This window comes from Schistosoma haematobium, chromosome 2 (assembly GCF_000699445.3).
Source record: "Schistosoma haematobium chromosome 2, whole genome shotgun sequence".
In the NCBI taxonomy this organism is placed as follows: domain Eukaryota; kingdom Metazoa; phylum Platyhelminthes; class Trematoda; order Strigeidida; family Schistosomatidae; genus Schistosoma; species Schistosoma haematobium.
Genome location: NC_067197.1, coordinates 4,344,990 through 4,357,946, shown reverse-complemented (window position 1 = coordinate 4,357,946; position 12,957 = coordinate 4,344,990). Strand labels below are relative to the sequence as shown.

The following is a 12,957-nucleotide window of genomic DNA, read 5'->3' as shown; positions in this document are numbered from 1 at the left end:
TGTTGGGATTCATTTATGGATCAATATGATACACATATTTTTATTGTATGATTGTTAAGTGGTTAAACTATGCATGTTCATATTCCTCTTATTATAAGCTTTACATTGACCTATAGACTATTATTAGACGATTTACCATTGTTGAGTTATGCCCAGTCTAGTAATTACAGTCTCCCATAATCACAGCCATTTTTAGGCTAGATCTTGTAAAAATGTTATTTTTCTATTTTGTGGAGCGATGTGGTCTGTTTGGTTTGTATATAAACCCAGCATGATTCATATCTCGGAGGCTGAGACTGGTGTTCTGAACTTTAACAGGCATGGCTAGGAATGAAGAAGGACCTATGGAAACTATAGACTTCCCGTACGCGTTTACGAATCATTGGTCCGGTCGACAAATCACTATTCTCTAACTGTCGATATTATTACGTTATATATTAATAAGGCTAATAGGCCACAAGTTATAACAAGTAGAATTTGTAAAACTGAATATTTTTCCTCCCATTTGTGTACTTTATTATAGCCATTCTTAAGAGGTCACATTCATTCTTTAAAAAAAATCTAATCTCCATGGCTTTTGCAATAGAAATGCAGTTATGTACTAAAATCAGAAGAACGAAAATGTAAACGTGCATTATATACAGAATAATTCGGTATGAAATCACTAAAACTCGTAAAATTACTATGACATTATTGGTAGTATGAATAAATTCATCAGATCAGAAATATCTTATATACTTACTTACGCCTGTTATTCCCAATAAAGCATAGGCCACCGACAAGCATTCTCCAACCCACTCTGACCTGGGCCTTCTTTTCTAGCTCGATCCAATTGTTGCTCATTCTTCTCATATCTGTCTCCATTTCTCGGCGTAATGTACTCTTTGGTCTTCCTCTTTTCCTTTCGCTATGAGGATTCCATGTGAGGGCTTGTATTATGACTCAGTTGGGTGCTTTCCTCAATGTGTGTCCTATCCACTTCCAGTGCTTCTTTCTGATTTCTTCCTCCACTGGAATCTAGTTTGTTCTCTCCCATAGTAGGTTGTTGTTGATAGTATCCGGTCAACGGATCCAAAGTATTTTGTGTAGACAGCTGTTAATAAACACTCGCAAAATGTGAATCTCCCAAGTTCTAGAGTCATGAGGAAACACTGTTAACAACCCCCCTCCTCCGCCCAAAGCATAATATGACAAACGTTCAATGATTGACATTTCCCATTACTTTTACCGTTTATGTCAATTATAACAAGGTTTGTATAAATATCAAACTACACTAGATCATTGATATACATTGACTACTTATATTTATTTATTAACTAAATCTATAAATTTAGAAATTTTCTATTAAAATGAGACCAATGTTAGAAGATAAAGAAGAATTATCAAAATTATTAAAACGTGCAGCTTTTCAACCGCCTGATTTTAAATTAATACTATTCTATCAGTATTTAGTTGATTATGGATTCAAAGAAAATTGTCCATTAATTGATCAAGATTTGATATTTCATATTGAAATTTTACGTTTTGAAGTAAGTTAGCTTATATTAGTTGAATTAATCACCTTTGGACCGGTAATAATAACTATGGAAACCAACCATGGAAAACTCGGAAGCACTAAACGGCCGTTTCATCCTAGTATGGGACTCCTCAGCAGTGAGCATCCACGATCCTGCGCCACGAGATTCGAACCCACGAACTATCAGTCTCGCGCGTGAACGCTTAACCTCTAGACCACTGAGCCGGCCAGAATCCAACAGTGTTAGTGTCAAAGCGTAATCAATCAACGAAAGTACACCACCGTCCACTATTTTCTTCAATGGGTTACTATCTCATAACAGACCAGGTTGAACTCCACTGGTCACGGCTTCTCACTAGAACTCCAGGAAATAACTCTTGAAGACAGTCACTAGTGCTTCCAGGTTTTCCAAGGGGTCTAGCTTCAACTGACTCATGAATTCAATTATTAAGTTGTTATTATTATTATTATTATTATTTGAAGCAGTTAGTCCCTTTGATAAATTTTGATAGTGTAATAAGAAGACGAAGATTGATTATCAGAACTATGTGATATATTAGCCTAATACATTTCGAACAGTCTGTTACATAAAAATAAAAGGTCAATTAGACTAGAAACGAAGGGTAAAAGGAGACAAAGATAATAAAGAAAGTAATATGGAAACAGTCTTGAACCTGATCATACTGGATAATGAGTTAATATTAGCAGGGTACGTTTAAGGTGAGAACAAACTGTTTTTGTATACATGAAAGGGGGTTTGAATTTCCGTATGGCTAAGGCTTCAATAAACCTTAGTATACGCCCCTTTACACCTTTGTGCAATATCAAAAGTTAAGATCAATCATATGGCCTGTTTCAATTGAGGATGATGGATGTTTATCCTCTACTCTTATTAGATCATTTAATTTTATTTGTTTATGCAACCATTTAGGTACATGTTCACACACCCTAATTTTGAGATCACAATTACTCCTCCCTATGTATGTATGCGTGATCAGATTGTTCAAAATGTATTGCGCTAATAGATCCACATAGTTCTGATAATCTTCGTCTTCTTATTACATTATCGAAATTTATTATTATGAGATGGTGAGGAAGATTTGTAGCTCAGGTGGATGATTTTGATGGAGTTTTGTTCTCTCAGCTAGATCGTTTGGTCGTGAAACTTTCACCGTTCTTCTGAACGACATCATCATCAGCAGCACAAACTCCAGATAGAAGTGAAGTGTTCGAATTTCCCCACATGTGATTCACAGCTTGTCTTGTACATCTCGATGTTGACTGATTATTGTTGACCTTAAACCTGTCATTGTTGACTTCATTGTTTTGGTTGTATCTCCGATTGTTTTGGTTTTTGTTCCTATGTATGTGCATAATTCTCTTGATTGGTTGATAAATTGGATCGATTTGAACGTGCTTGTTGATTACTGATTGAGCTGAGTGCGATGCTTGTAAAAATTCTGTGGTGTTTTTGGAATTGTCTCTATCCGAAATGTCCGAATTTTTCCAGTCGAGTGTGTGTCTGCAGTTGTCCATGTGCATTGATATGAGTGAGGACATGTCATGGTGTTTGACTGCTAATTGATGTTCGTTCAGGCAAAGATGAAGAGGGCAATTCACTTTACTTCTATTTGAAGTTTGTATTGATGATGTCGTCCAGAAGAATGATGAAAGATCCACGACCAAACCATCCAGCTCAGAGAACAAAACTCCATCAAAATTTATTATTATTATTATTATTATTATTATAACCGTATAGTTACTTTTCAAACACATACAAATACATTCTTCCTCTTTAATATCTCACATACACCTTTGTTTGTAAAAAAAAACGGTCGATAGCACTTGTAACCCAGATTATTGTCGCTTTAACGGACAAAAATTGAAAGATCGTTTAAGTAATCATTATGAACTCGACAATGAATATTGTACGAAGTATGTTAAATACCTGAACTTTATGTTTTATTCTATACTGTTTATGGTACCAGAAAAAGATTTTAATCCCTCACATAAGAAGTAAGAGGACAATTCACCTTCAACATATGTTTTTTTATAGTAAAATATTCAAACTAGAGCAAAAAAGTTGTTGAGTACTATCTTAGTGTTAAGTTCCCTACTTGATTAACGCGGAATACGGTTTACGACTATGACACTCGGATGTTGAAACTTCACATTCGCAAATCAGAAGACAGAAGAAAAGCTGGAGAAGTGTTTATTTGGTAAGAATCGAAATGTACAGAAAGTCACGGGTATTTATAGATATTAGCATTTATTAAATCAACATTATAATTCGGCCAATCCGTAAAGAGACATATTATTCTACTGTCCAATAGTAGCATGCCACGTTGGTATTCTAGAAAGCTCCATCATGTTCTAATTGGATGGAAACTTTTCGGCTTCATTAGCGCATCTGGAGGCTCTGTTGTAGTTCTTGGAAGCCGACTCAACACTTAACATTTAAACGCCTAACTACAATGTGAATCTTATTTAATTTATTTCAGGTAAAATTGTTTCATAAAAGATATACTAAGAACCTCCGTACAAAAAGACAATCAGCACTCAACCTAAGAAAGTCACATTCAATGAAAATTAAGTTGTTTCATTCCCTTATCTTATAATAGGAAAGTTTGTTCAGTTAAAGATTACTGGTATTTTCGTCATGTTACATTCATCTAAATGCACTAAACTAGTTTATCGTTAGCGTAATTCGATACATGAAAGAGCCTATTACTTAGGCTAAAATCTTTTTTATTAGATGATACAAAGACTAGGAGTGAAACCTCATCGGTTGTTCTGTGACCTTTATTTTAATGATTAATTAACCATTTATCATTTGGTAAGTTATACTATCTTGACTGAATTGGCATTCACTCAGTTGCTCTCTGTTAAAATGAAAGCTGGGGACAGGTTCAGTCAGTGACATGTGAATTTGGCCAGAGATTCATATTTTTTTACTAAATCTACATATTCAAATATATATTTAGCACTGCGGTTCACTAAGTTTCGATGTAACAGTCCCAATGATTTAACCAGCCACTTTACTGTTGAGTGGTACTATTAGTTTAGCATATTCAGAATTGGACATAATGGAGTTCCTTGTTCGTGAACTTTGGGTAAGCCATGAAGTCATCTCCTAAATTCTGTAAAAGAAAGTTCCCAAAAACTTAGTCCGTGCATTTGTCGAAAAGATTAGGCAGAGGGCTCAAGTTTAAATGACATTAACTACTATTGAAATGTGATATTTTTTAATCATTAAATATAACTTCGTCGAGTTCGATCTTTATATGTAACTGTCGAGGATTTTGATTATGGAGGTCCCTTTTGATGATCCTGGCCTATCGATTATCTTGATGATAACTTACAGAGTTGATATCAGGTGCATTATTGTAGTACACAAAATACTGGAATGATGTTTACAGGGATGAAAACAATTACTACCCAGCAATGAACTGGTGCATGACATCTCAATCTTCGGTGAGACTATAATTTATGGACGACCTTTGAACGAATCTTAAGTGGCCTTGAGAAATATTAGCCAATCAGAAAGCAGTTAGTATAGAGTAAAAACATATTGCACAAAATCAAAGAATTAAAGTGGATACATTTCTTTTACATGGTTGAAAAACTTGTCAAGGTTTGAAATAGGTTCAGATATTCTAAAATCGTAATACATATGGTAAAGGAAATCATCCATATGGCTCCATAATAGTCGGCCTCTGGAATCATGATAAGGTCGTGAAAACTCTTACAGTCCCGACCACATCGTTTCAACATTGTTTGTGTGCACTCCGGTTATTGGGTCCACAAAATGCCGCCTGTGGACAACGACATGATGCACATAACAAAGTCTATGTAGGCATATGTACGCTCTCCAATCATCCTTATATACTGTGGTACCCGAGTGCAGCCAGTGTTACTAGTGCATTTAATATCCAGCTCGTTAAAAATGTCATCATTTGCCTTAGTCTCAATCTGGATTGAGCAAAAAAATCCTACTCTAGCAGACTACTTCTGCCAACACATATTACATCGAAAGAAAACATCACCATGATAGTCTACACTAGGTCCATAGTTCATTTGATTACCACAATCACAAATAAAGGGACTTCTTAGTAGTCCCATTCGTTGTAGCCGCTCAATTATCACGTTTTCTCTAAAAATCCTCTGTAAACCGATCGTACATGAGCATGAGGTACTAAAATTTTGCTCTGTGACCCTAAAATCCCTCAAACGCTTCTGATTGGCTCGTCCATAAATTATAGTCTCACCTCTTAAAGTTAAGAATTTAATTTCAAAGGGAAATGGGGCGTATTACTACTGGCAATTCATGGTTAACATCTTATTTCGAATGATTTTCCAAAATGTGATATTAGTCAATAAGAACTATTCTCCCAATGAAATAGTTTGTATGTTTTCTCCTTATATGTACACATGTGTAAGACTACTTAATGACAGTTTTTATGTATATCTTAATTTCATTATAGGAACTTCATCGTGGTCATGTTGAACATAGTTTAATAAGGAAAAAGGTTTTATGTATTTTGCAAACATTTTTAGAATCTGTTTTTCCACCACAAATTCAAGTAAGTCAATTAATTATAAGTGTATGATAAAATGAAGTACTTTTCTTTTGCAAGAGCTCTTGTTAACTTTAAATCACTATGATGAAATGATATACCAACCTAAATTGACGTACACATATGCCTGACTATATTGTGATGGAGAATGGAAAGAAGCACCTTAGATACCGTTACTGTTCTACATCACAATATAGTGTTCAGATTGGAAAAGGGTAAGAAATATGTTTGATGCACTTTTCTGGACTATACTTTTGCTTTTGATTCTATCCCAAGACAACTTTTACTTAATAAGTTAATTAGCGTCAACACTGACAGTTGGATAACCAACTGACTATTTTCCTACCTCTCTGGAAAAGAACAGTACACTATGTTTAGAGGTAAGTGTTCAACGTCTCTACTGTCTCATGAAGATGTGCCACAAGGAGCTGTTCTTTCCCCTCTTCATTTCTCCTTTTTTCTACATGATCTGCCAGCTTCCACAGAAAACATTTTTGTGAAATATGAGGACGATTTCACTGTATGTATGCCGATTTCTACCTCTCTACATCTCATAAAAATGAATGGGTTTTTGTCTCGTACTGATTGTTTGTCTGTTGGTAATGGTCTCATACTTAATCCGTCTAAATGTCAAGTTGTTAACTTTAGCCTAGGATATGAACACCACCTAGACACCATGTTGCGATCCCATAATGCTTGTACGATTGAAGATTTTTTTGATAAACGCAGTGTCGAAGGTCAATTATCTTAGTGTTACCCTTTCCTCCGAACTCTCTTGGTCTTCTCATGTTTTACTGTTATCCATCTGACTCATTACATAAAGAGGCTACATACTTCTGGGATTACTCGACATTTACTTTTACAATTTGTCAATTCTTGCATATTACCTATCATTCTTTACTGTTCTGCATTATTCTTTCCCCGACTTTTGAGAAAAGACTTTGCTGCATTGTGGAGAGTGCTGAAGGCAGTTAGCAGAGTGTGTGAGTAATCTTTCGAGGGCATTATTAATATGATTGTGAATAGACATCTAAAGTCTTGTAAACTGATGCCAGATGCTACCTTATCAGATACTAACCATCCTCTTCATTCATATCTTTCTTCTTGTATGTCTTCTGGCAGAACGAGATGTCAATACATTAAAATCCATACACTCAAGCAAGGGTATAAAAGCTCTACTATACCTTATCTAGCAAATATACTCTGTGATGAACAGGTCGTTAAAGTTGACCTAATCAACAACCTGTATTCTTAACCATGTCTCTAATTTGAAAAGTTGTACAGATTCAGATCTCTTTTCACCCTTTCCTTCTTTCAATTTGCAAAAGAAATTTGTTGAAATACCTCGTGCTGAGAATTCCATATTGTACCGAAATATAATATTGAATGAAGCCATTAGTAATAATAATAATAACTGTCTACTGCCAATTCATACCAGAAGATACTGTTGAATGCTGTCGAGAGGGAGTCTAATTGATCATAAAAATCAACCCAGTACTTTCTCATGAGAAAACCAATACTCCACTGTACTTCTGTCTACTAATCGCTTTAAAAGTTGCATCTATAACTACTAACTTATCAGAGTGAATGATGTATTTACCTTTAACCAAATTAAACTTTAAAATATTTAATTACACAACTCCTTGGTATACATCCAAGAACATTCTCCTAGAAATGTCCCTCTGTTTTATCGATACTTTTAGTGGTGTAGATTGATACAGGTAAGGGGTCAAAATGTAACTAGAAGTAATTAATGTAGAATTATGGTCTACTTTGTTATCAGTACTGTTCTAATAATTGACTTAATCCTAAAATTGTTGATTCGTCATTATGTAACCGCCTAATCTATAAGATCTTACGTGAAAGTCGCATCATTGTCTACCCTGACTCATCGTATTGTAACAATCATCAATGTATGATGAAGAACACATTCAGGCCGGAGATAGAACAATATATTTAGTATGGATAAAAATTATTTTACATAAGTATGACCACGCCTGCAAGGCCGAGCCATGCCATCCGATGAATTCAATTTCGAATGAATGTTATCGCGTTCGCCATTATTGACCTTCTCTTAGTGTTGCATGTTGAAAGTCTATTTTTCCAGTTATCTCATGTTCAGCTTTGAGGATTGTGGTTAGGAAACAATGCCACTACATTAACAACTACCTTTCATATTGGGTAAACTTCCTAAATACTAATAGTAAAAATAATAATGTATTCATTCCCATTTTACTTTATAATATGCCGTTTCATTTTCAGATTGGCCTACCAAATGAAGTTATTAATCGATTAGTTGGGAGAATACATCGTCAAACTGATCATAAAGGTCCTATAAGTTTAAACTTATTTGACGAAGCAGTTAGGTTAACTTTCAATGAAATTTTACCATTTTGGGCTGGATTCAAAAGAAATATTTTATGTAAATCAGGCAGCACACAATCACGAATCCAGTCAACAATGAAATCGGATTATCAGCAAATACATGGAACACCTTGGTTGTCTAGTCCATTGAGTAAGTGTTGTTGTTTTTTTTAAGCGATTTGCATACTATAGTTTGGGAGGAGTTATATTATAGAGATGAACGTAAGCGAATGTCGAAGTCGTTTGGGGAACTTTTGCCCCACCCCTCTCCCTCTCTCTGATTTTCCAGACCAACTCTTCTGGATAATAATCTGTCATTCATTTCCTGTAATTGGTGGTGTAGCGCTAGAACCGCCTAAAATACAAAATAGATTCTTACTACTTCTTAAAATTACTTGTGTTTTTAGAGTCAAAAATAATTGTACAATAATACACGCTGTCTAGATTGCTTCAACGATTAGAAAAGTGGCTTTCAGTTGAACTTCGAGCACTTGAACAGATCACTAAATCCTTCGAATTCCTTAAATCCAGATGTTCATAGCCGCTGTTTAGAAATGATGACCATATTTGTTAGCATTACAAAAAATGTGTGCTGTTGATCTTACCTGATGTAGAATGTTAACTGCAAAAAGATCCTGCAAACTCTAGAGTTCTTAAATATTCTGTGTAAATGGTAGATCCTTCAATCATGCCCTTGAATACTCAAATATGCTAAAACATAATGATTCATTGATAACAGACATGTTGAATAGTGCTTATTTTAGTTTATACATCCAATAATTGGTTCAAAAACCTTCTACAGTCAAATTTTCATAAGAAAAGGACATTAAGCAAGAAGTGTAGCTCTATTCGTGTTAGTGAGATCGATTCAGTTATTTTGAAGGTGAATAATCAAAGTTAGCAACAATATAAGGCATTCCCAACAAACAGAAAACATATTTTTATTCCTGAAGGATAGATCAAATCGACAAATTCAAATATGGATAATCAAAGAACGATAAACTTATATGATGCCAGCCGGAAAATAATGTACAGGAAAAAAAAATTAATACAGACAATAAACACTGTACAAATAAAGTGGAACATTGACAAAACTAAAACGACTAGTAAAATAAATATATAAATAAGATCCACTGTAATTAACATTGGACATAACACATAAAATGGAATCATTGAGAATAACGACTGTACATTCAAAACTAAACAAAGAGATATTGTCAGTTGGAGGATTCAATTTCAATACATATACAAATGGAAGGACTTTCACATACCTTTCGTGCCTGTAGGTAACCCTCGTGCTATTGATAGAAGAAACCAGACACGTAGTGAATAGGTCTTCATTTAGATCTTCACGCAGTCACAACCGAGCGTGAGATTATTTATTTAGACAAACAAAGCCTCTCAATATTCAGTATAAGATAATAGGAAATATAACGCCTATACAAAATAAGGAAGTGAATGAATACTTGAACTCTACTGTTTTGACATATGCTTAGTTGTTTGAGGTGAACTCTTAACCAACCAACCTAAGTTGTTACATTAACTGGCCCCTAGAATCGACTTCCATAGGAACGTTGGTTCGATTAACCTATCTATCAAAAACACCTTAGTTCTGTTTTCTCAGCCCAAGGGAAAATTATCAACTCGCTCACTGTTTGACTTTCAATCAATGACGACTAACTCCGTCAGAAATCAACGATAGTCCATGGGTGTCTCTTCATTTGCTAGCTTGTCATCTTATTATATTTAGATAAAACAGCCGCCCTTTATCTTTTGTCTGAAATCAGCAGCTAATGAAAACAGCCTACAAGCGTAATAGACATCTATCTCTAAAACTAACCAGATAAATTTCAACTTGTACTTTTGCTTGTTTTATGTACATTTCACAAATTAACTTGTAGGTTTATGTACTAACGTGTTAAACTAGTTTTTTTTCATTTTTTTTCAGCTTACAAGTATCACGAGGTATTAGAAAACCGTTTAAAAGCACATCAAGATTGGAAGTTACCGTCAACAGAAATACAACTTCCCAATATGCCACATGATAAGGAGGCAAATTCCTTCACTTATTCAATACGAAAAGGTGTAGATTGGCAAAATGTCGGACATTGATTACCTAATATATCCCATTGTTTTACTTGAGCCATGGTAGCAAATTAGATTACCAGAATTACGTCTAAAATCCTTCCACATAAAACTGACATTTTTTTATAGACAAAGTTATATTACAGCTAATTAAAATAAAGAGACGATTCGGCTAAGAAAATTTCCTTTTCGACGAAATCATTTACTTAAGCTGCACATTCGTATTTACAGATGTATAGTAACATCCTCTTGTAAAAATATGCTGTCTCAGTATATTTTTATCCAGTGTATTAGAGACCTTTATGACTAAAGGCAACTTAAAGCTCCATAAAATTTTTGAGTTCAAAATCCACGCAAACGATATGAAGAATAAGTGTGAACCGCTTCTCCTGCTTCCTTATCAAAACCACGTAAAAGGATTGGACTGAGAATACTAACGTATTAAAAAGGGGGAGTAGCACTGTAGTGAACAGAACACGGGTGGGGACAATCAAATGCATTTAACACAAAATTCCAGAGCATCTCAATAAAATCTGAGAACCACATATCGAATCGTTAATTTGCAAAATGTTCACCAATTGTTTTAAAATGCCTCAGACTTCATTGTCCTTGCATTTTCATACAAATTGCATTCTATTCCCGCTCTTGCTTTCTTGATCTCCCCCCATTTTCTGCTGCCAGATATTACATTCCTGACTCGCGTCATATACTACTTATATCAATATAATTAGCACGCATCACAGAACTACCTCATCATCATACTCCTGGGTATTACCTTACACTGTTGAATTTTGTCCAGAATTAGTTGCACTTCTTTCGGCTAATTCTCAAACATATTGATCGAAGTTAGTTTACCGTGGCAAACACTCACCCAATATTCATTTTAACAACCCCACCTGGAGCACTCTTTGTGTTACTGCTGTTCCTAATCCTGGATAAAGGAAGAAAGTTGGATGCACGGTTACCAACCACATATCGTAAAAAACAACCTTACGAAAAAACCTTAACCAGAATAAACAATTTAAACCATTTAAACTCTGTCCTGGGAGTTGAAATATCTTCATTCATAAGAATTATGACACCTCATGATAAAAGCTGAGATCCTTCGGGTGTCACGTAACCAACGCCCTTTCTAACAATTAATATAGGTTCATCGAATGTCCAGAAAATATGGTAGACCTATGAAACCAACCAAATAGCTGCGGAAGAAGAAACTACGATGGAGGGTCGTTGGAAAGCGATGAAAGAAGCATTAACTTCAACGTATCAAGAAGTTCTGAGCCACAACAGACATCAAAAGGAATAGATTTCTATCTGGTTCCCAGACAAGACTCATGAAAGGAAGAAAAAGACAGTAATTAACAACAGCCGAACAAGATCAAAGGAAATCAAGGCACAAACTAAATACACAGACGTAAACAAACAAGTGAAGAACAGTATTAGAGCCGACAGGCAGAAATACGTGGAATACCAAGCAACGATAGTGGAAAAAGCTGCAACATAAGGAAATATCAAACAACTATATGACACGACGAAGAAACTGGTGGGGAAATATAGTAAACCAGAGAGACCAGTCAAGGACAAAGATGGCAAGCCAATCACTGAGATTCAAGAACAGAGAAACAAATGGGTAGCACATATTGAGTAACTCTTGAATGGACCAGCTCCACTGAATCCACCGGACATCAAAGCAGCACCTACAGACCTTCCTATAGACGTCAAGAGAAAATCAGGATGGTCATCAAACAAATGAAGTGGGGAAAAGCAGCAGAACCTGGCAATATACCAGCCGGAGCACTGGAGTTAGACATACATGCTTCATACTCTATTCAGGATGATTTGGTGGGAGACTTCGAGAAAGCATTTCACGATAGAGATAGGAAAGTATTATGGGACCTTCTTTGACATTATGGAGTACCTAAGAAGATTATCAACATCAACCAAAACTCATACGACAGACTACAGTGAAAAGTGGTTCATGGAGGACAGCTGACAGATTCATCCCAAGTAAGGACCGGGGTCAGAAAAAGCTGTCTACTCTCCTCCTTCCTCTTTCTTCCAGTGGTTGAAGGGATTATGAAGACCTTGACATCAGACGGGAAGTACGGAAAGTTTGAATGCAACTATTTGGACTTCAAAGATGATTTAACCCTTCTATCCTATACTCACGAACAAATGTAGCTCGAGACAACCAGTGCAGCAGAAGCCTCTACATCAGAAGGCCTTAACATACACAAGGGAAGAAACCATACCCTCAAATGCAACAGGGCGAGCACCAACCGAATCATACTTGATGAAGAAAGCTTGGAAGAAGTGGAAACTTCCGTGCACCTGAGTGGCAACATCATCAATAAATAAGGAGGATCCAATACGGACTTAAAGGTGAGGATCGATAAATCAAGAACAGCATTCCTA

The 12,957-nt window shown here is 35.5% G+C and overlaps 1 protein-coding gene across 1 annotated transcript in view; it reads left to right on the top strand.

Moving 5' to 3' along the window:
• The window catches only part of MS3_00006055 (uncharacterized protein), a 42,628-nt gene extending 31,912 nt beyond the window's left edge, over positions 1–10,716 (top strand). Inside the window, exons 13-16 of the mRNA XM_012942176.2 lie at positions 1,335–1,529; positions 6,001–6,099; positions 8,356–8,608; positions 10,406–10,716. Coding sequence (XP_012797630.2) covers positions 1,335–1,529; positions 6,001–6,099; positions 8,356–8,608; positions 10,406–10,569 — 711 coding nt within the window. The 3' untranslated portion in view covers positions 10,570–10,716. The remainder of the gene's footprint in view (positions 1–1,334; positions 1,530–6,000; positions 6,100–8,355; positions 8,609–10,405) is intronic.
• Positions 10,717–12,957: the final 2,241 nt, after the last annotated feature.